We start from the raw sequence: 27,746 nt of genomic DNA on the forward strand, positions 1-27,746 counted from the left end.
ATGAATTTCTAAGTCGGGCAGTCAGGTTGGCAGAATAATTCATGTAGCAAATCGGTGAGGTCATATTTTGGCTTTGAAGATGCCCCATCTCACATCAGTCACCCAGAACTGCATTTTAATACCGGCAAATTGTTGTTTGCTCCGACTGCTATTATACTCTGTGGCTGACTGGCCGTATAACTTAATTGTATGTATGACGCTCAAGTCTAAAGTAAACCTATTTTGGTGGTCATGTTATAAATGTGCAGTACATAATGCAATAGTTAACTGGTCTAGGAGGACTTCACAAACTTGCAAACAGACTAGGGATGAAACGGTTACCGGTTTCACGATAAACCACGGTAAAATTCCCGACGGTTGATATTACCGTTTCAAATTTTCATTGTCATTAAAACTGTGTTCGATTACCGCGGTTTGAAAAACTCATCAACCAAAGTTAGCAACAGTCTGACGCAGGCCCCGTATGCAATGTGGGTTTTGTTTTGTGGGAAAACATGGTGGAAGGGAGTGACGGCGCTCTGGAGGTTTTTCAGCCTTCTGAGAGGACCAAATCTGAAGTGTGGTCGTATTTTGGGTTTTGCAAGAGTGTTGAGGGAAACTTAATCGAAGATGGTCACCCTGTGTGCAGAACATGCAAAAACGTTTTTTTTTTTTTTTTATAAACGAGGGGCCATGCATCAGAGCTGCCTCACCTTGCCAAGGTTGCCAGGAAGCTTTTGTGCATCCCAGCAACCATCATGTCATCAGCGAGTGTTCAATGCCAGCGGGCACATCGTCTCCCCACGCAGATCACTACTTAATCCGGACAAAGTAAATATGTTGACATTTTACATTTAATTTCAATTAACAAAGAATGCATCCATACAGGATGTTAGGCCAGCAGCACCTTATTTCTTTATGAAGGAGAGAACGGACATACAATCAGTGGTGTTCATTTGATTTGTTTGCATATTTTGTGTAATTTTAATGTCAACACCTGCACATTGGATTTGTTGACATATGGTTGTATTGCTCTTAAATGCACATTGCTTTACTTGTGTTGCTTTTACATGCACATTTGATTTGCTTACTTGAGGTTGTGTTCATTAAATCCTGCACTAGGGTAACGTTTAACTCTCATGGCCACCTGGTGCCATCTTTAATGTTAATGTTATTATTTTAATGTTTATGCACACAAAAAACGATTTTCTGTTGCTCATTTTATTTGTTGTTGGTTGGTTTTCAATATACAACTTGGTGAAATGATTTCAGTGTGTGCATCAGTACATTGAACATTTCCAGCACATTTTAGCAATACCGCGATAATGCTGATACCCGTGATAATTTTGGTCACTATAATCGTGATATGAAATGTTCATACCGTTTCACCTCTAAAACAGACTACAAACATAATGGGGACAAGGTACACCCGTAAGTAAATTGAAGAAATGTCCAGCCTCATTCTTCGCAAGCGTACAAAACAAACTAATTTAGATGAATTCACAATTCCTTTAGGAAAGGAGATGAGAAGAAAGGAGAGCTTAGAAATGACCTAGTGATAGCTGCTTTCCGTGGAAACAGGCCACAGTGTCATCGGAGGTGTCCTTATTAAACCGCTGCTCTCTCTCGGATCAGCATCTTACGAAACAGGTCGAGGGTTTGGAAGAGAATTAGGCTACAGCTCTAAAATGATTTCTTCAGTGCACCCCTTTAAAACACCAAGCGTTGTCATTCTGTGCAGTTCTCACAGCCTGTAGCTGTGTATGTTTTCACAGCACTGTAATCTAGGTTTACTTTCACTGTTTGCTGGTTCCTTACAGCGAGTGAATTCTTAACATCATTCCAAAAGCGCCATAGGGTTTTTCTGGCTATAAAGGCCATATCTTCTTATTGTGCAACTGGCACATGGCCAGTTTAAAGAAAAAGTGAAAGTCTCTCCTCAGTTATTCTGCACGTTAAAATATTTGATTTTGTGAAAATCAAACAAAACACCTGTCAATTGTGTGTACTGTGTTAAGAATGAATTGTTTTACAATTATTTTTAAAAATCACCTGTAGCATCCTGCTCCAGAAAAACCCCGCTCAGACAGGGCTGGTCGCACCAGCGTAATAGAACAACAAATATAATCTTATAAAGCCATCCGCGGTGCTTTATTGAGGAAAATAGACTGTTGCTATATTTTACTGTCACAATAGGGCTCCAGACTTCTCTGAATTTTTTCGTTCAATAGAGATCCATTTGCCTACGTAGGCTAATTTATTTGGGGCTAATTCGCCAAGTGGAAATCAAAACACATTAGCTATATAGCTAACTGTACATATTTCTCATAGCTAGCCGTGTAATTGCTCAATCTAACTGTTGATGGAATGTCCTAAAAACTTTCCAGCGGTACTAGCACGGACAGCAAAATGGCCAATGTTCACGAGGCTCCGCATCTCAAAGACTTACTGAACCGCAAATTTTCATTACTCATTACTGAGAGTTGAGAAACGCCATACCCCCAGAAATCTGAGACCCCCCCCTCTCTCTTCAACAAACAACAGCGTTGTGTCTGTGATGCATGGAGCCATACCCCATACTGTTAATTGCACTCACTATGGCTGCAAAGTTTTCTGATCCACACCAATCATAAAACAATTGGCAAGCAGAAGCCTAAATCGAGAATGGGGGATAAGGGGATGTTGTCTTGTTATAATTCCCTGAATCCCACCAGGTTCAATTATGAACGAGAGGGTGGCAGCACATGTCTAATCTTGTCTGAAGAGAACAGACACCGTCTCGCACTGATGTGGAGCTGACGCCACACCATGCAATGACCCAGTTATAACTAGCAACATCGGACCATTTACATGCTCCAGGAAAATGTCCCAGCTGGTTTCACGTAACTCTGAATCTAACCCAAAGGACAATAAAAGGCATTTTAAAATAGTTGATAGAGTGACGAATAACTTAGTTGTTCATTCGGACAAACAGTTCTTATCGTTATAAATCATATGTCCTTAATTGCTGGAGAGGAACAGCACCAGGGGAATTCCTTTGACCTCATTCATCCAACGATGCTACAGTACAAAGTCTGCAGAGGCCTGAGAAGACTGATGCCCTCAAATAAGTCCTGGGAGCATTGAATGTTACAAACCACTGACCCTGGAGTATCATGGTCCTGCAAGCAACACCATCTCCCAGCACCTTTTTTTTATAGCCAGGCCAGAGGCAATTAACATTTACATATTGAAAGAATAAAACCTAATCCATTAGAAAGATACATCACAAATTCAACCTTTGAGAGCCACACATCAGGCATTCGATGTGCAAGTTATTTCAGTAGGAGTGTTTTGCTGCTGCTGCTTTGTTAGACAGTCATTATGCATCCCAGATCATACAGAGGGTGTGTGGAGGCATAATGGAGGGAATTCATTTCTCTCATCCATTGGCAATGGTGCCTCCCCTCTGGGGACAGAAAAGCTCAGCATCTTGCTATGGTATGGTTTCATGCAAATAATTCCATTAATAGTGCTCCTTGTGGAATAAATCCCAAAGCTCTTGACAATTATAGGATGTTAAATCATAATGTGTTCTGTAAATGTCTTCATGAACAAGTGTCAAGGGATGCAAAAAAAGCATTGGATTTTGTAGGTTGATGACGACTCACTCAAACTCCTCAAAGTCCACCTCGTTGTTCTCAACGGAGGGGTTGCTTCCTGGGCTATCCGAGGTGGACGAGAGAGGCCGCAGTCGGCTCTGGTAGCGCAGTGATCGTTGGCGAATGCTGTCCCGCCGAGATAAGTACTGAATCATCCGCTGGGCGTAATACGCAGCAGGTGACAACCTGTGAACACAGCAAGGACACACTAGAGCTGCGGATGATTCAAATGGTGATCAGATAACCCAGGAGGAATAGACAATAGAAATCAGTCTCACTTTATTGTGCTATCCCAGTCACGTTTTTTTGTATGTACTGTGTAGATATGTATTCTTTTTTAAAGTGATAAATAAAAACACACAAAACAGGCAGAAAGCAATGCTAATACCAGAAAAACCTGAACAAACCCAATACCAGGTATTGTCAGAGCCCACAAATGGTAAAGATGGAGCAAGCTTCTTAAAAAAAAAAAAGGAGAAGTACATTTCCCTCTCTTTCATGCTTCAACTCTCAGGGCCATAGTTACAATGTGGTTCAATTACTGACTGATCCAAGTGGATAAGCCTTGAGCTGCACTCCGGTACCACAGCACGAAACCTACACAGGGAGGGCAGCTCAGAAGCTCACTGAACACAGAATGCTCCCCATGTAAACAGAGCTGAATAAACAGTAAGCTGAGATCCAGTGAGTTACACCACATTGGAAGACTGTAGACAAGGGATGGGGAAACTGATGGCCTATTTACCCTCTGAATTGCACATATATAATCCATGTCAAGGCTTAAAAATAATCCAATTTAACCGGTCTCCTCCCCTTCATCTACACTGATTAAAGTGGATTTAACAAGTGACATCAAGTGATTCACCTGGTCAGTCTCTGACATATTCCTAATGTTTTGTACACTTAGTGTATATTTCTGCAATTAAAGCATTCTTGACTGTTTTTTTTTATACAATGAACAAAAATATATAAATGTCACATGTTTCATGAGCTGAAGTAAAAGATACATTTTCCATACGCACAAAAAGCTTATTTCTCACAAATTCTTACCCCAGGACAAAAGGCCACTTTAAAATTGTGTAGTTATGCCACAGATGTCTCAAGTTTTGAGGGAGTGTGCAATTGGCATGCTGACTGCAGGAATGTCCACCAGAGCTGTTGCTGGAGAATTTAATGTTAACGTGAAATTTGTCTACCATAAGCTACCTCCAACATTGTTTTGGAGAATTTGGCAGTACGTCCAACCGGCCTCACAACCGCAGACCACATGTAACCACGCCAGCCAGGGACCTTTTCACCTGCAGAATCATCATCCGGACAGCTGATGAAACTGTGTTTGCACAACCGAACAATTTCTGCACAAATTGTCAGAAACCATCTCAGGGAAGCTCATCTGCGTGCTCGTCGTCTTCACCAGGGCCTTGACCAGACTGTACATTAGCGTCATAACCGACTTCAGTGGGCAAATGTTCACCTTCGATGGCCACTGGCACGCTGGAGTGTGCTTGATGGGTGAAACCCGGTTTCAACTGTACCGGGCAGACGGCAGATGGCGACATGGCGGTGTGGGTGATCGGTTTGCTGATGTCAACGTTGTGAACAAGACCAGGGTGCCCCATGTTGATGGTGGGGTTATGGTATGGGCAGTCATAAGCTACGGACAACGAACATAATTGCATTTTATCAATGGCAATTTAAAATGCACAGAGATACCATGATGAGATTCTGAGGCCCATTGTTGTGCAATTCGTCTGCCGCCATCACCTCATGTTTCAGCATAATGCACGGTCACATGTTGCAAGGATCTGTTCAGAATTCCTAGAGGATGAAAATGACGCAGTTCTTCCATGACATGTTTGGGATACTCTGGATCGACGTGTACGAGCACGTGTTCCAGTTCCAGACAATATCCAGCAACTTCGCACAGCCATTGAAGAGGAGTGGGCCAACATTCCACAGGCCACAATCAGCAGCCTGATCAACTCTATGCGAAGGAGATGTGTCACGCTGCATGAAGCTAATGGCGGTCACACTAGATACTGACTGGTTTTCTGATCCACGCCCCTACCTTTTATTAAATTAAGGTATACAGATGCATGTATGTATTCCCAGTCATGTGAAATCCATAGATTAGGGCCTACTGGATGTATTTAAATAGACTGATTTTCTTATATGAACTGTAACTCAGTAAAATCTTTGAAATTGCATTTAGATTTTTGTTCAGTGTAAATACTAAACTATAAATTGTCTTCATCAGGCTTCACTGAGCTGAGAACATTGTGAAGAAATTGTTTTAGAATCTGAAAGCATCTATGGTATATCTACAGCCTAGCCGGAGTACCCAGTAAGAGGAAAATGGATGTTAGATACTGTAAATAGCCTAAACTGGGCTGGGGCCACAGACTAGAGTATTGAGATTGAAGCCAATGTGTTGGTTTGAGTAAACAAAGCTCAAGAGTCAGATGAGGTGAAGGCAAAGACATAGCTAAATCAGTAAAGTAAATATGTTACTTTGTGCTGCTGACAGCAGACAAGGAGGTCTGGGACAGTCAATGTTGACTCTCCACAAACATAAATAGACAAATCCATCCAAATGACATAACTAGGAGAAGATTAGGGTTTAGGGTTTTTCAAAACCAAGACCCATCCTTGCAATTATCACAAGTCAAGTTGTGTGCACACCTCAGTCTAGCTTTACCATTGATTGTTTTACAAGGGCTCAAGGAGCTTGCAATACTTCGATATTAAGATCATGTTTTTTGAAGTTATAGTGTAGCCTGCTATGCAATCCCTGCATAGTGGTTCATGTCACAAATGAGTTTATCTGCCTGCACAATTACTTGAACAGCTGGAAAATCCTGAGTAACATTAATCAAAAAGTTATTGCATGGACATTCAATCATGTAACCAATATGCCCAGAGGGTCAGCAATTGGATTACAATGCAAAATACTGGATTGGAAACTAAAACAAGTACGGGGAAATAAATCAACACCTGGCAAGTATTAAAAGTGATCCTAAACTGACTCTACTAATGAGTTTGCCACATCTGCCATCAATTCCACTGAAGCTTTATGAATCTGACGTGACAGGGGTCAAACCTTTTCAGAATGGTCAAAATAAATGGAGGCAGGTTCCATTACAGGACAACATCTTTTGATAACTGGATATCCTAGAAACAAAATCCTAAATCTCAACTCTGGAGTTTAGAATGCGCTGGGAAGAGAAGGTAGAAGGGTGCATCGTGTTCTTTTCTATGGAGGGTCCAGCACACCAGAGGTGAGAAGGAGCAGCAGTGGGCATGAATATCTATGAGTTCTGCCCACAAGGAAAAGCTATCAAAGACACTGTCAAGCTCTGAAACAGGTTAACAACAGAGATGATCAGATTATGGACGCTACCTACTCGTAACATAGTTCTTTCCTGGCTGCAAGCAATACAGGCAAATTACAAATGACAAGGCACCTACAAAGTTCCACTAGCTTTCTCACAATGTTCAATGGAAATTATTTGAGTAATTCCCTAGAAAATGCTTTCTATGAACTGGTCATATAAAGACCCATTTTCACCTCAGATACTCAAATCAAATCGAATTTTATTTGTCACATGCGCCGAATACAACAGGTATAGATAGATATTATTGTGAAATGATTACTTTACTCTATTTTCTTAAAACTGCTTTGCTGGTTAACCTCTTGAACCTCTGGGGGCAGTATTTCATTTTGGATGAAAAACGTTCCCATTTTAAACAAGATATTTTGTCACGAAAAGATGCTCGACTATGCATATAATTGACAGCTTTGGAAAGAAAACACTGACGTTTCCAAAGCTGCAAAGATATTATCTGTGAGTGCCACAGAACTGATGCTACAGGCGAAACCAAGATGAAATTTCAAACAGGAAATGCCCCAGATTTTGAATGCGCTGTGTTCCAATGTCTCCTTATATGGCTGTGAATACGCAAGGAATGAGCCTACACTTTCTGTCCTTTCCCCAAGGTGTCTGCAGCATTGTGACGTATTTGTAGGCATATCATTGGAAGATTGACCATAAGAGACTACATTTACCAGGTGTCCGCCTGGTGTACTCCATCGAAATTATTGAGTAATCTTCAGCTGCATGCACGTTTCCATTTGGTTCAGAAGAGAAAGGCAACTGCCACGAAAGATTTACCATCGAATAGATATGTGAAAAACACCTTGAGGATGGATTCTAAACGTTTGCCATGTTTCTGTCGATATTATGGAGTTAATTTGGAAAAAAGTTCGGCGTTGTAATGACTGAATTTTCAGGTTTTTTTCTTAGCCAAACGTGATGAACAAAACGGAGCGATTTCTCCTACACAAATAATCTTTTTGGAAAAACTGAACATTTGCTATCTAACTGAGAGTCTCCTCATTGAAAACATCTGAAGTTCTTCAAAGGTAAATTATTTTATTTGAATGCTTTTCTTGTTTTTGTTAAAATGTTGCCTGCTGAATGCTAGGCTTAATGCTATGCTAGCTATCAATACTCTTACACAAATGCTTGTGTAGCTATGGTTGAAAAGCATATTTTGAAAATCTGAGATGACAGTGTTATTAACAAAAGGCTAAGCATGTGAGCCAATATATTTATTTCATTTCAATTGCAATTTTCAAAAATAGTTAAAGTTGCGTTAAGGGAATGAGCTTGAGGCTATAATTACGCTCCCGGATACGGGATTGCTCGTCGCAAGAGGTTAAGAAAATATTTGATAAATAAACTACAGTAAAAAAAAGTACAAAAAATAACAAATAACAATAATGGGGGGTACCAGTACCAAGTCAATGTGCGGGGGTAAAGGTTAGTCAAGGTAATTTGTACATGTAGGTAGGGGATCTTTCAAGATCTTGCTCATATTTGCTATGGAAAGCGTGATCACACAGTTGTCCGGAACAGTTGCTGCTCTCATGCATGCTTCAGTGTTGCTTGCCTCGACGCAAGCATAAAAAGGCATTTAGCCCATCTGGTAGGCTTGTGTCACTGGACAGTTCGCGGCTGGGTTTCCCTTTGTATTCCCTAATAGTTTGCAAGCCCTACCATATCCGATGAGTGTCAGAGCCGGTGTTGTTGATTCAATCTTAGTCCTGTATTGACGCTTTGCCTGTTTGATGGTTTGTCTGCGGGCATCGCGGGATTTCTTATAAGCGTCTGGATTAGTGTCCCGCTCCTTGAAAGTGGCAGCTCTAGCCTTTAGCTTGGTGCGGATGTTGCCTGTAATCCATGGCTTCTGGTTGGGATATGCACGTACGGTCACTGTGGGGACGATGTCAACAATGCACTTATTGATGAATCCCGGAACATATTCCAGTCTGTGCTAGCAAAACAGTCCTGTAGCATAGCATCTGCTTCATCTGACCACTTCCGTATTGAGCGAGTCACTGGTACTTCCTGCTTTAGTTTTTGCATGTAAGCAGGAGGATAGAATTATGGTCAGATCTTACAAATGGAGGGAGAGGGAGAAGTTTATATGCGTCTCTGTGTGTAGAGTAAATGTGTCTAGAGTTGTTTTCCCTCTGGTTGCACTTTTAACAGGCTGTTAGAAATTAGGTAAATAGGATTTAAGTTTACCTGCAATAAAGTCACCGGCCACTAGAAGTGCCGCTTTTGGATGAGTATTTTCTTGTTTGGTTATGGTTTTATACAGCTCGTTGAGTGCGGTCTTAGTGCCAGCGTCGGTTTATGGTGGTAAATAGACGGCTACGAATAATATAGTTGAGAACTCTCTTGATAGATAGTGTGGTCTACAGCTTATCATGGGGTACTCTACCTCAGGCGAGCAATACCACGAGACTACCTTAATAATAATCACGCATCAGCTGTTATTGACAAATAGACACACACCCCCATCCCTTGTCTTACCGGACGTAGCTGTTCTGTCCTGCCGATGCACGGAAAACCCAGCCAGCTGTATATTATCCGTGTCATCTTTCAGCCACGACTCGGTGAAACATAAGATATTACAGTTTAATGTCCCGTTGGTAGGATAATCTCGAACAGAAGTCATGCAGTTTATTATCCAGTGATTGCACATTGGCCAATGGAAGGGATGGTAGAGGCGGGTTACCCACTCGTCGACGAATTCTCACAAGGTACCCTGATCTCCACCCCCTATATTTCCTTCTTTTCTTAAGGCGAATGAAGGGGATTTGGGACTTATCTGGGAGCAGCATTATATCCTTCGCACCACACTCATTAAATGAAAAATCTTCATTCAGTTCAAGGTGTTCTGATATCCAGACGCTCTTTTCGGTCATAAGAGCCGGGAGTAGCAACATTAAGTACAAAATAAGTTGCAAACAAAGCGAAAAAACACAATTGGTTAGGAGCCCGTAAAACAGCAGCAAAAAACAGCGGTCTCAATGCATTGTCTTGGATGGTTGCCAGCATGTAAGAAAATGCTAATGGTCAGAACATATAGGAAATGTTTTCAAGTGGGAACTATATGTAACTGTTACTCTTGCAGATAGGCCTAGGCTACTTCTTACTCTTGAATGTTTGATGATATTAAAATGGAAGAGGAACTAGATTTGGATTTCCAAATTAGAAAACCTTTAACGGATTCTTATATTCAGTCTACACGCCTTTTAACTTTAGGGAAATTCTGATTGTTGGCTGAGGAACTCTTTACTGAGAAATGTGGTTGTTTTTTTATGATTGTATTTTGTATTTTCTATGCTCCTATGATTGTGTAAGTGTTTGTCATGCACGTTGGTTTTAATAGGACTCCGCCCTTTCCTAAATAAAGCTTAAATGTAAGGGAAAGAATAACGAGGTGGGAGGGAAGTGTCAGTGCTATCCTAACCACTTGAAAGGGTGTTACACCTTCATTATCACAGGTCAAAGAAAATGACGACAGAGAGTGAGGAGCCAATTGTCAAGTGTCCACTCTCTCCCAAAAGTTGCTTGTACTGATCATTATGTCCCTGCTCTGGGCCACACATTGATTTTCAACATTGCACCTTGGTTGCTAAGCAGAGCAGCTCTGTCCCTAGATGAATGTGTTTTTATTGAGAGGACTAGGCCTTACTCTCAACCTCACAAGATTACCACCTCGGCGCTCTACTGACAGTCAATCCCAGCAACTAAATTGAGAATCTCCAGGCTCAGTGCAATTCATCACTCTTCAGCAAGACAGTGTTAGAAAGGCAGGAAACAGATAGATAGTGATAACGTCACCTCTTCACTCAGAGGTCCAGGAAATGGTCTTCTGGTCAGACTCCGGAGACGGGCACATCGTGCACCACTCCCTAGTATACTTCTCGCCAATGTCCAGTCTCTTGTTGATGAAATCCGAGCAAGGGTAGCATTCCAGAGGGACATCAGAGACTAACGTTCTTTGCTTACGGAAACATGGCTCACTGGAGAGACGTTATCGGAGTCGGTGCAGCCAGCTGGTTTCTCCACGCATCGCGCCGACAGAAACAAACATCTTTCTGGTAAGAAGAGGGGCGGGGGCGTATGCCTTATGGCTAACGAGACGTGGTGTGATCACAAAAACATACAGGAACTCAAATCCTTCTGTTCACCTGATTTAGAATTCCTCACAATCAAATGTCGACCACATTATCTACCAAGGGAATTCTCTTCGATTATAATCACAGCCGTATATATTCCCTCCAAGCAGACACATCGATGGCTCTGAACAAACTTTATTTGACTCTTTGCAAACTGGAATCCATACATCCTGAGGCTGCATTCATTGTAGCTGGGGATTTTAACAAGGCTAATCTGAAAACAAGACTCCCTAAATTGTATCAGCATATCGATTGCGCAACCAGGGCTGGCAAAACCTTGGATCATTGCTATTCTAACTTCCGCGACGCATATAAGGCCCTGCCCCGCCCTCCTTTCGGAAAAGCTGACCACGACTCCATTTTGTTGATCCCTGCCTACAGACTAAAACAAGAAGCTCCCACGCTGAGGTCTGTCCAACGCTGGTCCGACCAATCTGATTCCACACTCCAAGACTGCTTCCATCACGTGGACTGGGATATGTTTCGTATTGCGTTAGACAACAACATTGACGAATACACTGATTCGTTGTGCGAGTTCATTAGAACGTGCGTTGAAGATGTCGTTCCCATAGCAACGATTAAAACATTCCCAAACCAAAAACCGTGGATGGATGGCAGCATTCGCGTGAAACTGAAAGCGCGAACCACTGCTTTTAATCAGGGCAAGGTGACCGGAAACATGACCGAATACAAACAGTGTAGCTATTCCCTCCACAAGGCAATCAAACAAGCTAAGCGTCAGTATAGACACAAAGTAGAATCTCAATTCACTGGCTCAGACACAAGAGGTATGTGGCAGGGTCTACAGTCAATCACAGATTACAAAAAGAAAACCAGCCCCGTCACAGACCAGGATGTCTTGCTCCCAGGAAGACTAAATAACTTTTTTGCCCGCTTTGAGGACAATACAGTGCCACTGACACGGCCTGCAACGAAAACATGCGGACTCTCCTTCACTGCAGCCGAGGTGAGTAAAACATTTAAAGTGTTAACCCTCGCAAGGCTGCAGTCCCAGACGGCATCCCCATCCGTGCCCTCAGAGCATGCGCAGACCAGCTGGCTGGTGTGTTTACGGACATATTCAATCAATCCCTATCCCAGTCTGCTGTTCCCACATGCTTCAAGAGGGCCACCATTGTTCCTGTTCCCAAGAAAGCTAAGGTAACTGAGCTAAACGACTACCGCCCCGTAGCACTTACTTCCGTCGTCACGAAGTGCTTCGAGAGACTAGTCAAGGACCATATCACTTCCACCCTACCTGACACCCTAGACCCACTCCAATTTGCGTACCGCCCAAATAGGTCCACAGACAATGCAATATCAACCACACTGCACACTGCCCTAACCCATCTGGACAAGAGGAATACCTATGTGAGAATGCTGTTCATCGACTACAGCTCGGCATTTAACACCATAGTACCCTCCAAGCTCGTCATCAAGCTCGAGACCCTGGGTCTCGACCCCGCCCTGTGCAACTGGGTACTGGACTTCCTGACGGGCCGCCCCAGGTGGTGAGGGTAGGCAACAACATCTCCACCCTGCTGATCCTCAACACTGGGGCCCCACAAGGGTGCGTTCTGAGCCCTCTCCTGTACTCCCTGTTCACCCACGACTGTGTGGCCACACACGCCTCCAACTCAATCATCAAGTTTGCGGACAACACAACAGTGGTAGGCTTGATTACCAACAACGACGAGACGGCCTACAGGGAGGAGGTGAGGGCCCTCGGAGTGTGGTTTCAGGAAAATAACCTCACACTCAACGTCAACAAAACTAAGGAGAGGATTGTGGACTTCAGGAAACAGCAGAGGGAACACCCCCCTATCCACATCGATGGAACAGTGGTGGAGAGGGTAGTAAGTTTTAAGTTCCTCGGCATACACATCACAGACAAACTGAATTGGTCCACAGACACAGACAGCATCGTGAAGAAGATGCAGCAGCGCCTCTTCAACCTCAGGAGGCTGAAGAAATTCGGCTTGTCACCAAAAGCACTCACAAACTTCTACAGATGCACAATCGAGAGCATCCTGGCGGGCTGTATCACCGCCTGGTACGGCAACTGCTCTGCCCACAACCGTAAGGCTCTCCAGAGGGTAGTGAGGTCTGCACAACGTATCACCGGGGGCAAACTACCTGCCCTCCAGGACACCTACACCACCCGATGTTACAGGAAGGCCATAAAGATCATCAAGGACAACAACCACCCGAGCCACTGCCTGTTCACCCCGCTATCATCCAGAAGGCAAGGTCAGTACAGGTGCATCAAAGCTAGGACCGAGAGACTGAAAAACAGCTTCTATTTCAAGGCCATCAGACTGTTATTAAACAGCCACCACTAACATTGAGTGGCTGCTGCCAACACACTGACTCAACTCCAGCCACTTTAATAATGGGAATTGATGGGAAATGATGTAAAATATATCACTAGCCACTTTAAACAATGCTACCTAATATAATGTTTACATACCCTACATTATTCATCTCATATGTATACACTGTACTCTATATCATCTTTATGTAATACATGCATCACTAGCCACTTTAACTATGCCACTTTGTTTACATACTCATCTCATATGTATATACTGTACTCGATACCATCTACCACTCGATACCATCTACTATGATAAAGAACACGAAGGTCACTGACAGAGCTCCAGAGTTCCTCTGTGGAGATTGCAGAACCTTCCAGAAGGACAACCATCTCTGTAGCACTCCACCAATCAGGCCTTTATGGTAGAGTGGCCAGACAGAAGCCACTCCTCATTAAAAGGCACACGACAGCTCGCTTGGAGTTTGCCAAATGGCCCCTAAAAGACTCTGACCATGAGAAACAAGATTCTCTGGTCTGATGAAACCAAGATTGAATTCTTTGGCCTGAATGCCAAGCGTCACGTCTGGAGGAAACCAGGCAACATCCCTACGGTGCAGCATTTTGGTGGCAGCATCATGCTGTGGGAATGTTTTTCAGCGGACGGGACTGGGAGACTAGTCAGGGTTGAGGGAAAGATGAACGGAGCAAAGTACAGAGAAATCCTTGATGAAAACCTACTCCAGAGCGCTCAGGACCTCAGACTGGGGTGAAGGTTCACCTTCCAACAGGACAACAACCCTAAGCACACAGCCAAGTAACCCAGGAGTGGCTTCGGGACAAGTCTCTGAACGTCCTTGAACTCGATCGAACACCTTTAGAGAGACCTGAAAAAATCTGTGCAAAAAGCTATGCAACGCTCCCAATCCAACCTGACAGAGTTTGAGAGGATCTGCAGAGAAGAATGGGGAAAAACTCCCCAAATACAGGTGTGCCAAGCTTGTGGCGTCTTACCCAAGAAGACTCAAGGCTGTAATAGCTGCCAAAGGTGTTTCAACAAAGCACTGAGGAAAGGGTCTGAATACTTATGCAAATGTGATATTTAAGTTTTAATACATTTGCAAAAATGTCTAAAAACCTGTTTTTGCTTTGTCATTATGGGGTATTGTGTGTAGATTGATGATGGAAAAAAACAATGATTACATTTTAGAATAAGGCTATATTGCAACGAAATGTAGAAAAAAATCAAGCGGTCTGAATATTTTCCGAATGCACTGTATATTTGACGACGACCATGTCCAATTCCATTTATAGCAGTGAATGTATTTCAAAGAACTGCATGCATTAGAACAAGTCAATATATGCCACACAGCTGGACTACTGGCAGATGTTGAGGGCAGTGACCTTTGACAATACTTAATGGGAGCATCATATGCTGGAGGCGATACTGTCGAGCACGTCTTACAGTATATATTGTTCAATGCTATCACATACTGTTGCCCGAGAACCACACAGAGACAAGTGTGCACAGGTTGGTGAAAATGGTAGTCTCGAGTAGCCATTCCTCCAAAAACTTTGTCATGCCTTCTTTGGAGGTCTGAAGAATTTTGTATTAGCCGAAACGATTTGAATGGTCCGCTACATTTTTGTTTCGTGTTACATTCCAAGAACCCTCCCCCACATGACTGTTGAAGGAGTACTGTGTCTTAAGATCCGCCCAAGCAAGGCATCTGATTGGTTTTAGACCAGGTCTCCTACCCTTTTGGCTAATTTAAGCCAGACTTCACCAGGCTTCCGGATTAGGGAAGCCTAGTTCTCTACGAGGCTAGTGAAATGATGTTTTCATTGGAAACATTTGCCATTTGTTTGCACCTGTTCGAGCACTACACCGAGGTCCTAAGGGTCGAACTGAAAATGTCTCGTACTTCCTTGCCATCAAAATTTGCCATAAATTGTGCTCTATCCATTGTTTTTGAAATTGTCGATACACACTGTGTCTCCCTTATGTGTTCGGTGATTGTTAGACAGAGGACAGAGTGAAGAGTGAAGAGAGTGTCTTCACAGAGTGAAGAGACTGTCCAATATCATTTCTGCAGAGTTTCAATTTGGTTTTAGTCATGTAATTTTATTTACTTATTTTTACTCAAACCACCCGAGGGAAAATCAACTGTATGTTTGACACCCCTGTGTTTGAGCAACCAATGTGTTTGATTTATTGAAGTGGCTATTTATTGTTGGTTCTTGAAAAGAATGCTACATGCTAATCTAGTATGCTGGACTGATTTTTTTAAATATTCTCATGAATTACATATTACAAGTAAATCATCAATAGCCCTGACCACTTGCCACAAGACTCACCTGGCAGGATCTGGATAAATGGGATGGTCCCGGGAGCCAGATATGTCATACCGAGACGGCGACATAACAGATGACTCCAAAAGTCTCCTATGAAAGAGAAACAGAGCAAAAAGGATGGTTAGATGTGCATTTCCACTAAGGAAAACACCCCAAACAAAGTTACTGTACATGTAGTTGTTCAATGATCAGCCCAAATCATTTCCATATTCATTATCACCAACTAGTCTAAACCCGCTTTCCAGTGAAGAAGAGGAGCCATTTCTGTGACTGATGCAACCAAACAATGTATCTCTCCTATCTCGCTACTTTTCACAGGTATAATTCAAATGGATACCTCCACAATTAACACAAACACACCATAGAGACCCTACATATCAGGTGCTTCCTTTTGGGTGACGACCAATGGATACGAATGTCTCCTAGCTCTTTTTTAATTCTTGATAATAGTTAGTGATTTGGAGGTTAGATTTAGGATGGGAGTCAATGCACTACAGCCCAATCTATTATGCTTGATAATGCCAATAAAACGTGTAAAAACGCTCCGAATTAAAAGTATTGAAGTATTCCCACACGAGGAATGTTGTCAGATGACGCAAAGACCATGAAAAATGGCTCCATTTCAATTCACGACTTGCATTCAGCGGTCGATGCTCTTAGTCCTGGATGAAACTGGACGTTTCAGGGAAAGATTAACTTTAGGTTATGTTATTCAGGCCATTCATCTGAAACGTTTGAAATAGAATCAGGTTCCTGACCAAACTAACATTTTGAAGTTAGCATGGTGTTAAAGGTGAATATAAAGAAGCTCGGGGATGTGTGTGGCGCAAAGGAGAGACACCACGTGACAATTTCAAATCTTGAATTTGACATTTTTGGGACCCATAAGACAAAGACAAAAAGCAACCCCAAAATAGACAGTCTATCAATCCAAATATGGAAGGGCGGTAATAATTTATTCAGATTTAGAATAAAAAAAATAAAAAGAATGTATTGTTGGATTCAAAACTTGTTTTAAAACAGCACATCTGCAGTGCAGACTATTTCAAGTGATTGGCCAGCATGCTAGCCCAACATAGTCAACATTGAAACCATTTAGAATAATTTACAGTGTGGCTGACATGTTAATGAGACTGAACATGCAGTTCCCATCCTCCTGCTTTAATCCTTACCCCAAAGTCACAAAACAACGTGCTCATTACTGTGAGGACTACAATGGCCAAATTACTGGAATAACTCAAAGCATTCCCTTCCTTGAGATTCACATTTATCTACATCTTCGCCTGCCTGCTCATTGGAGCGGTCTTTTAAACCATCATTTTGGTCAATTAAAAAGTATCATTAAAGTCCTAAGGGATATTCATTTGCTCATTATCGACAGCACATCAAGTTAAAAAAAATTATAGTGATGTGAAATGTCACAGCCCTGTGTAACAGCCCATTAAACTGGTCTAGTCTTTTACTGATCCAGGACTTGAATGCAATTTCTATAGAGGATGGTGGCCTTTATACTTCAGAGGATTTAAGGTAATCAAAAAAAAATCCCTAAATATGTCATTGTTAGATTAGAACTTTAAAAACAAAATGTTCTAGTCTGCTCTAGTCATCTGGGCTCAAAACAAGTCAGAAAATGTCTTAGAATACAGTAGCCAACACCTCTCCTTGAAAAAGCAATTACTGCAATAAATAATACAATATAAGCCCAATATACATTTTTTATTATTTTATTTTACCTTTATTTAACTAGGCAAGTCAGTTAAGAACAAATTCTTATTTTCAATGACGGCCTAGGAACAGATTTGTACCTTGTCAGCTCGGGGATATGAACTTGCAACCTTTCAGTTACTAGTCCAACACTCTAACCACTAGGCTACCCTGCCACCCCATTTTGTTAAATCCCTTTTAAATTTGCTATATCAATGCTTTTCCCAAATGAGGTGACTTCAGAATGTAGACACAAAAGAAAGAACCCATCGAACCCTTAGAGCAAGCCATTGTGCCCAGCTTGGCTAGACAACACAAAGTAGCCTGAAGCTCTAATATCATTAGTATAGTCACATAAAAAAAAACTTGAACATATTAAATTTAGAGTGACCTGCAGCTGTGAGTCTATGAAAAGAGACTGGAATCTAAAAGAGATGTGAACAAAACGGAGAACCAAACTTCAGTTTGGTCATTTGCTTTCCAGACACTTCTTGACAGCCTACTGATTAGACCCAATGCTTGGCCTTGTGTTAGACAAAGTAGAGCATCACCCTCAGGCTACTGGAGAGCTCTCCATGCAACAAGCCCCAGCATTAGGCTAGATAATGAGAGGTTGGGCAGGAAGGGTAGCTTCACATTGTTAAAGTTCACAACCCTGCCCTTGAAACAGAGGCTGATTGCAGCCTTCCAGGGCACAGGGGATGGATTGGGATTGATGCAAGACGGAAAATGAGAGAAGGAAAAAAACTATGACCGTGTGTGTTTTCAATGACTGTAGCAAAATGTTATGCAAATATTAGGTTATTTAACTTTTTCCATATCAGTTTTTACGAGAATAGGCATTACTTTCTTGCCTGGCTAAGCAAACTCTTTGCTCCAGCCAAATGCTATGCCTGGATCTGTCTGGATCCAAGTACCTTCCCGATGATTTGTAGAATGAAAATCCATTCTCGACCATCTGATTGGTCCCAGGAACTGATGGGTTGGGCCAGAGCCAGAACACACGTGGGTAATGTGGCATTTTGAAATGTGTCATTGTCTTTGATACACGGATTGGTTTTAGATTATCCAATCGCTGATTACTTTGTTTTGTACAACATCACTCATTTTGACGTCAGCACAAACAACTTCATTGATGGCAGTCTCAGACTGAACTATGTAGCGAACAATAGGGCAGCGGAAGAATTCAGATTGAGTCGTCAGGCAAATTACCTTCTAAGCCTATGTAAAATAGATGTCAAACCTTTGTACTGAGCTGCTACTGCTTAATTAGACATGTTGTGCAGAGCACATCATATCCTCCCTACTTTGTGGGAATAAAATTCACAGAAAATACCTATGCTAATTCCCTAACTAATCCTAATAGGCTAGCCTATGTCTAAGTATGCCTATTCTAGAAACTAGTAAGTTGTCAATGGTAGTTGCCACAGGAGAGGCAGAGCTGTCATGGCAATCATCTCTAAATATCTAGTCAGTACCATACTGCCACCAAGTGGAACACCGATGAGTAACATGGAGACAGCCCATCTTCCACAGGTCCATCACAAATGAGCTTGTCTCTGCCCTTTGATTGGAAGGTTGGGAATTCGATCCCTGGCCGAGTCTTACCAAAGACTCGAAAAACGGGACCCGATGCGTCTCTGCTTGGAACTCAGCATTAATAAGATTGGGGGTAATTCTGCGTTCAATACAACTCTGAAATGTCTGACTTGGAAACATGTAGAAAGATGAGCTCTGAATTCCCCACTTGGAAAGTATTAGAATCAGCCAATAGAAAGCTTGTTTGTAGGCTTTTTGAATGCTATTCATAAAAGCCATCCAACAGAAGTAAATTCATGGAAAATCTACATAGGCGTACAAAGGAACATTATCAGCAACCATCATTTTAAAAGGCTAATTGATCATTAGAAAACCCTTTTGCAATTATGTTAGCACAGCTGAAAACTGTTGTTCTGATTAAAGAAGCAATAAAACTGGCCTTCTTTAGACTAGTTGAGTATCAGGAGCATCAGCATTTGTGGGTTTGATTACAGGCTCAAAATGGCCAGAAACAAAGAACTTTCATCTTAAACTCGTCAGTCTATTCTTGTTCTGAGAAGTGAAGGCTATTCCATGCGAGAAATTGCCAAGAAATTGAAGATCTCGTACAACGCTGTGTACTACTCCCTTCACAGAACAGCGCAAACTTGCACTAACCAGAATAGAAAGAGGAGTGGGAGACCCCAGTACACAACATTTACATTTTACATTTAAGTCATTTGGAAGACGCTCTTATCCAGAGCGACTTACAAATTGGTGAATTCACCTTATGACATCCAGTGGAACAGCCACTTTACAATAGTGCATCTAAATCATTAAGGGGGGGGGGGGTGAGAAGGATTACTTTATCCTATCCTAGGTATTCAACTGAGCAAGAGGACAAGTACATTGGAGTGTCTAGTTTGAGAAACAGACGCCGCACACAAGTCCTCAACTGGCATCTTCATTAAAGAGTACCCGCAAAACACCAGTCCCAAGGTCAACATTGAAGAGGTGACTCCGGGATGCTGGCCTTCTAGGCAGAGTTGCAAAGAAAAAGCCATATCTCAGACTGAGCAATAAAAAGAAAAGATTACGATGGGCAAAAGAACACGTACACTGGACAGAAAGATGGCTTTTTTTCTTTGAAACACCATACATCAATACCTGCATGTATTTTCTTTCGACTGGATTGGTTGTGAAGACAAGGTCAGGAAGGTCGAAGCCTAATCATTCCACTGACTGGAGTCAGTGGGGCAGTTGACAAACAGTAAGGCCAAGTAAGGCCCACTACAGTCGAGGCAAAGCAAACTGCCAAGGAAGGCATTGCAAAACCCTCCAGAAGACACATCTGCCAAGCAGCTAATGAGCAAGAAGGGAGGAGGCATGGAGGCAGAGCATTGTCTCAAAACTGAATGAAATGTATACTTTAATTGGGATAGGAAAGGGGGGATACTTAGTCAGTTGTCTAACAGTGTATTCAACTGAAATGTGTCTTCCGCATTTAACCCAACCCCTCTGAATCAGAGAGGTGCAGCTGCCTTAATCGACATCCACGTCTTCTGCGCCCGTGGAACAGTGGGTTAACTGCCTTACTCAGGGGCAGAACGGCAGATTTTTACATTGTCAGCCTGGGGATTTGATACAGCAACCTTCCAGTTACTGGCCCAACGCTCTAACCACTAGGCAACCTGCCGCCCCTTTTGTCATGGATCCTTACCAAAAAATATCCCTAATGACTGCACAAGTTTGGAACAGGCCTTTTATCAACTTCGAATGAAGCACAAAAAGCAAGATATGCAAAGTTTGCCTGTATGATTACACTAATGTCACAAGCATGGGGTGACTTGGGGTTATGTGTAGGTGTTGTGGTAGGGCAGACTTGGCAGCTTATAAGATGTGTCGAATGTTGCATCTCACCTCCATCTATAACTGCCTCAAAGTCAGAGTTCAGCCATCATGCTACTTCCAGTATATTGGAAAAGGCTATGCATCGATTATGTTTTTCATTTAACAAATTGCACAAAATATAGATAAACAAGACCTTAACAGCTGATTCTCTCACCTTCTCAGGTAATCGTCATCAGGGCTTTCGTCAGGCATTTCTTGGTTTAAGGCCTCTTGTGGTACATTCACCGCTGGACTTGGACTGGCAGACTGTCTGTAAACCCTCTCCCACTGGCCTGTCTCCTGATTATACACCAACCCCACTGCCCATTCTCTCTGCGGGCTAGGGGTTCCCCGGTGAGGGAAGGCTGTGTCCCCTCCAGGTTCATCAGCACTGGGCTGTGGCTGTGCTAACTGTCTCCTGTCAGAGGACTGGGGATCCTGTATCACAGTCTGCCTCGTGTTGTGAAAGGCAGGGTTGGAGCTTGGGGGCTGCCATGAGGTGCTCCCCTCTTGTGATGGGGTCTGGCCGGTGCGTTCCCAGCGATGTGTACCTTGGTTAAACGTGAACAGGTTGTGGCAGACCCTGCAGCGGTTCATATGGCCGCGGAAGGGACCAGAACCATCATCACCGCTGTGGGGGGGCTGATAATGAGGGTTGACAGGCCGCTCAGAGTCTATGTTATTATTGTGCGTCTCCCATGTTTGTTGCTCTTGGCTGCTCTCTCCACCAGCGCCACCCGACTGCTCCATTTCCTGTATGCGATCATACTCCATGAAGTAGCGATTCAAGTTGCACTGCAGCACGTTACGGATAGAGATGGGGCTGTTGCTCCCTCCCTCCCCAAGAGTGTGCTGTCCACTACTAGTGCTGGGTCCATCTACAGAGCTGTTTCCACTGATGTGGGGGCTCATAACTGCTGGGGGAAAGCTTCCTCCCTCTGTGGCAGGGGTGTAGACAGGCGACTGATAGGAGCACTCCTGCTGTCTCAGCACAGACAGCAGGCTGACAGATGATGCACTAGTCGTGGGTGGAGATACCCCAACACCCTCACTATGCTCAGGCCGCATGTTGAGCATGCTACCCATCCAGTCTGCCCCCGCCAGTCGCCCAGAACACTCCCGGCCTGGCTGCTGGTGGCCTGAAGATGGAGTGCGTAAAGAGTGTCCTCTAGCACCGCTGTACACACTGCTGAAGGCAGAGGGACGGTGTGAGGAGCGAGGCTCAGAGGGCTGCCGGGGCTCAGTGCGAGCAGAGGAGAAGGTGGAGGCATAGGACTGGGTCTCCAGGCTCTCAGGGTCAGAGGGGTCCTCTCCAGATGATGAAGGGGCTTGGGTGGGAGAGCACCGACTGCAGAAGCAAACCATACCAAGGTGTTGCACACAACCCTGGTAGGGGGGTCGGAAGCGATTCCGCAGGGCGGAATAACGTCCAGAGGGAAGACTAGGAGAGTCAGCAGCACTATTGACAGCGGGTTCAGGAGGATGCTGCTCCTCAGACTGTGAGCCCGAGTTCCTCGATGACAGGATGTGCAGGAAGTTGTGGAGAATGGGGGTACGGCGGACCGGTTGGGACTGTAGGAAGGATCGATGGCGAAAGTGGGGCATCTCCATGCTATCCATGGGGACCTCAGAGTCATCATCACTCTGCTGAAAAGCACACAACGGGAACAAAATGTTCTTGATATGACGTAACTGACCTAATGTAAAGTATATAACGTAAAGTATTAGACATAGTCTCACCTGTTGGTTAGAGGGATTCACTATAGCGGTCAACAGGTAATGACCCAGTGGGTCAAACCTCACCAGTCTGCAACAGAGCATTCACATGTGTCATTATCTCCATTTTGCTTTAAATACTGTTTGAGAATATCTGACTCGGTTTTCAAATTCGGAAATTTCAGCAAAAGTTTCAACATGTCAACTAATCGAACACTGTGGAAATGACAGGGAGATGGAGAAGGTGGAGCTTTTTGTCAGACCTGACTCTCTCTGTCTCGCTGGCAGTCTTGACCAGGGAAAATGGCTCCTTCCTACTCCAGTCCCAGAAGTGAACCTCATTGTTTGTTGCTATGAGAAGGAGCTGGGCGGTAGGGTGAAAGGCCAGGGAGGCAATGGCCACATTGCTCTCAGTGAACCAGCTCTCACTGCCACCCTGGGCATCAGATGGGCCACACAATGTTCAAAAGAAGATGATTAGTGTCAATATTACGCACAAAACCCCAGAATGTCATATCATCCAACTACTTTTGAGAGAGTTCAAAGGAAATTGATTGGTAAAAAGTCAAACTTGTGATGATGCAATAGAGGACATGGTCACCTATACCAGCACCACACACAGAGATAGTTAGAGATCTCTAGTTGGATATGTTGGATTCGGGGTAAACTTTGAACATTGTTATACTCATAAGCATAGTAAATAAAGGAGTGGAAGTTACTGGTTTTAATGTCAGAGGTTAATGGTTCTCTGTAGAAAGACAGATGGCTTTGGAATGTGTTGGGTGGACGGGAGGTGGTCACAGGATTGCTATAGGGGAAGAGGATGGGCATCTGTGGATTAGTCTAAGGAGGGGTTGAGGTCAGGTCAGATCCCCTGAAGGGAGAAATTATGGTTAATTATCCTATTATCCTCTTCCTTTCAAACCATAAATGGTCAGGATTGGAGAGGAGGTGTGCCTAAAGTGGAGTATACAGTCGTGGCTAAAAGTTTTGAGAATGACACAAATATTAATTTCCACAAAGTTTGCTGCTTCAGTGTCTTTAGATATTTTTGTCAGATGTTACTATGGAATACTGAAGTATAATTACAAGCATTTCACGTGTCAAAGGCTTTTCTTGACAATTTCATGAAGTTGCAGTGTTGACTTTTCTTTTTCAAGACCTCTGCAATACGCCCTGGCATGCTATCAATTAACTTCTGGGGCTCTGATGGCAGCCCATTCTTGCATAATCAATGCTTGGAGTTTGTCAGAATTTGTGGGTTTTTGTTTGTCCACCTTGAGGATTGACCACAAGTTCTCAATGGGATTAAGGTCCGGGGAGTTTCCTGGCCATGGAACCAAAATATCAATGTTTTGTTCCCAGAGCCACTTAGTTATCACTTTTGCCTTATGGCAAGGTGCTCCAAAATGCTGGAAAGGGCATTGTTCGTCACCAAACTGTTCCTGAATGGTTGGGAGAATTTGCTCTCGGAGGATATGTTGGTACCATTCTTTATTCATGGCTGTGTTCTTAGGCAAAATTGTAAGTGAGCCCACTCCCTTGGCTGAGAAGCAACCCCACACTTGAACGGTCTCAGGATGCTATACTGTTGGCATGACACAGGACTGATGGTAGCACTCACCCTGTCTTCTCCGGACAAGCTTTTCTCCGGATGCCCCAAACAATCGGAAAGGGGATTCATCAGAGAAAATGACTTTACCCCAGTCCTCAGTAGTCCAATCCCTGTACCTTTTGCAGAATATCAGTCGGTCCCTGATGTTTTTCCTCGAGAGAAGTTGCTTCTTTGGTGCCCTTCTTGACACCAGGCCATCCTCCAAAAGTCTTCGCCTCACTGTGTGTGCAAATGCACTCACACCTGCCTGCTGCCATTCCTGAGCAAGCTCTGTACTGGAGGTGCCCCGATCCCGCAGCTGAATCAACTTTAGGAGACGGGCCTCCCGGGTGGCGCAGTGGTTAAGGGTGCTGTACTGCAGTGCCAGCTGTGCCATCAGAGACTATGGGTTCGCGCCCAGACTCTGTCGTAACCGGCTGCGACCGGAAGGTCCGTGGGGCGACGCACAATTGGCCTAGCGTCGTCCGGGTTAGGGAGGGCTTGGTTGGTAGGGATGTCCTTGTCTCATCGCGCACCAGCGACTCCTGTGGCGGGACGGGCGCAGTGCGCGCTAACCAAGGTTGCCAGGTACACGGTGTTTCCTCCGGCACATTGGTGCGGCTGGCTTCCGGGTTGGATGTGTGCTGTGTTAAGAAGCAGTGCGGCTAGTTGGGTTGTGTATCGGAGGACGCATGACTTTCAACCTTCGTCTCTCCCGAGCCCATACGGGAGTTGTAGCGATGAGACAAGATAGTAGCTACTACAACAATTGGATACCACGAAATTGGGGAGAAAAAGGGGTAAAAAAAACAATAATAAATAAATAAAAACTTTAGGAGACGGTTCTTTGGTGCCCTGAAGCCTTCTTCACAACAATTGAAACGCTCTCCTTGAAGTTCTTGATGATCCGATAAATGGTTGATTTAGGTGTAATCTTACTGGCAGCAATATCCTTGCCTGTGAATCTCTTTTTGTACAAAGCAATGATGACAGCACGTGTTTCCTTGCAGGTAACCATGTTTGACAGAGGAAGAACAATGATTCCAAGCACCACCCTCCTTTTGAAGCTTCCAGTCTGTTGTTTGAACTCAATCAGCATTACAGAATGATCTCCAGCCTTGACCTCGTCAACACTCACACCTGTGCTAACAAGAGAATCACTGACATGATGTCAGCAGGTCCTTTTGTGGCAGGGCTGAAATGCAGTGGAAATGTTTTTGGGGGGATTCAGTTCATTTGCATGGCAAAGAGGGACTTTGTAATTAAATGCAATTCATCTGATCACTGTTCATAACATTCTGGAGTATATGCAAATTGCCATCATACAAACTGAGGCAGCAGACTTTGTGAAAATTAATAGTTGTGTAATTCTCAAAACTTTTGGCCACGACTGTATATACTGGTAGTGGTGGAAACATGTCTGTGTCTCAATACAGCTGTGTCGACCCTTTGGGAAGAATTAAACTTGGTTAAGCTTCTCTAGTGTCCGCGAGTTATTTACTCTGAAAAATTAGAACCTAACAGATGGCGCTGCAAGCAGAGTTCACCACGATTTGTAGTCAAACCAAAGAGTCCAGATCAATGGAGCAGAGCTGTCAACAAACAAGGTAGGCAAGTTCCTATACCTGTTTCCACTCATTTTGACATCTTGGGGAGATGAAAATTGTAGGCTGAACATTATAGGATATGGACCGGGAGAGCCTGAGTTTAATTCGGTAGGCCCATTGTGTAAGGACTGGTCGTAGCTTTATGGTAGATGGTAAGTCCCGGAAGGTCAACTCGTACATAATTTTGGTGATGTCTGTTATCAATAATAGGGATATGGGAGGCAATACGGGAAAAAGCCATTATGTCATCCGTATTCTCCAGTAATACATTCGCAGGCGCTATAGTATCATTCTAATACAAGGTATTAAGTGCCGTGACCAATGAACTATTATCCGGGGAAGTGTGTAACGCTGCCTTGGAAAATAGTTAATAGAAGGTGTGTATTATAGACTGGAGTGAAAAAAAATCCAAAACACACTGAACACCGTCAGGAGAGGTTAGGGAATAATAACTATTGATAAACAGACCGGATTCTCCCTGTATTGTGGAGCCAGAGGATTTTAATAAAGCCATGGAGGGGCTGGAAGGAGAGCACTAGCATTCTACCAATTCGGCTCGAATATGGGAAGAATTTGGGCAACATTTCCCTGCTAACAGAGAATTCAAATCAAATAAAGAATTCAGGGAGGCAATTATGACTTGGCACAATGACATAAAACCAGAATCAAAAGCTCAATATATCAGCGTGTTGATGTCAGCATTCTATCAACAAAAAACTTGACTCATGTCGCGGATGTGCGAGGGGTTAATAGGGCCATAGGGCAAATCACTAACTATAGTTTCAGTGGCCAAGGTAAGGCAAAGAAATGTCGCAAAAAAACAAAGCATACGGAGAAAGCTCCCTGTTTTAGACGTGGGACTATCGGACATTGGAAGAATGAGTGTAATGTGATACTGGAACATGCTGCATTCGAAGGAAATAGAAGCGTTTGCATCTTTTTCAAAAGAGCAACAATAAATTGTCTTGAGATTAGCAGGAGTGGAAATGTCCCATATTGGTGAATAGCCTCGGTTCGATTGATAAGTGGTTCATAAAGCCTCTCCAGGTTCTCCTTTACCCAAATCCAGATAGCAGATGTTCTGAAAGAGCTGCAAAACCTGGACCCGTACAAATCAGCTGGGCTTGACAATCTGGACCCTCTATTTCTGAAACTATCCGCCGCCATTGTCGCAACCCCTATTACCAGCCTGTTCAACCTCTCTTTAATTTCGTCTGAGAATCCCCAAGGATTGGAAAGCTGCCACAGTCATCCCCCTCTTCAAAGGGGGAGACAACCTGGACCCAAACTGTTACAGACCTATATCCATCCTGCCCTGCCTATCTAAGGTCTTCGAAAGCCAAGTCAACAAACAGGTCACTGACCATCTCGAATCACACCGTACCTTCTCCGCTGTGCAGTCTGGTTTCCGAGCCGGTCACGGGTGCACCTCAGCCACGCTCAAGGTACTAAACGATATCATAACGGCCATCGATAAAAGACAGTACTGTGCAGCCATCTTCATCGACCTTGCTAAGGCTTTTGACTCTGTCAATCACCATATTCTTATCGGCAGACTCAGTAGCCTTGATTTTTCTGATGACTGCCTTGCCTGGTTCACCAACTACTTTGCAGACAGAGTGCAGTGTGTCAAATCGGAGGGCATGCTGTCCGGTCCTCTGGCAGTCTCTATGGGGGTGCCACAGGGTTCAATTCTCGGGCCGACTCTTTTCTCTGTATATATCAATGATGTTGCTCTTGCTGCAGGCGATTCCCTGATCCACCTCTACGCAGACGACACCATTCTATATACTTCCGGCCCATCCTTGGACACTGTGCTATCTAACCTCCAAACAAGCTTCAATGCCATACAACACTCCTTCCGTGGCCTCCAACTGCTCTTAAACGCCAG

The 27,746-nt window shown here is 43.7% G+C and overlaps 1 protein-coding gene across 1 annotated transcript in view; it reads right to left on the reverse strand.

Moving 5' to 3' along the window:
* Nucleotides 1-27,746, reverse strand: part of LOC135505302 (activating molecule in BECN1-regulated autophagy protein 1-like) — a 104,679-nt gene that overhangs the window by 63,133 nt on the left and 13,800 nt on the right. Inside the window, exons 4-8 of the mRNA XM_064924560.1 lie at nt 22,918-23,090; nt 22,679-22,745; nt 21,114-22,585; nt 15,830-15,916; nt 3,630-3,806 (exon numbers count right to left, since the gene is read on the reverse strand). Of these exons, the coding sequence (XP_064780632.1) occupies nt 3,630-3,806; nt 15,830-15,916; nt 21,114-22,585; nt 22,679-22,745; nt 22,918-23,090 (1,976 nt within the window). The remainder of the gene's footprint in view (nt 1-3,629; nt 3,807-15,829; nt 15,917-21,113; nt 22,586-22,678; nt 22,746-22,917; nt 23,091-27,746) is intronic.

The sequence above is a fragment of the Oncorhynchus masou genome, chromosome 2 (genome assembly GCF_036934945.1).
Source record: "Oncorhynchus masou masou isolate Uvic2021 chromosome 2, UVic_Omas_1.1, whole genome shotgun sequence".
NCBI classification, from domain to species: domain Eukaryota; kingdom Metazoa; phylum Chordata; class Actinopteri; order Salmoniformes; family Salmonidae; genus Oncorhynchus; species Oncorhynchus masou.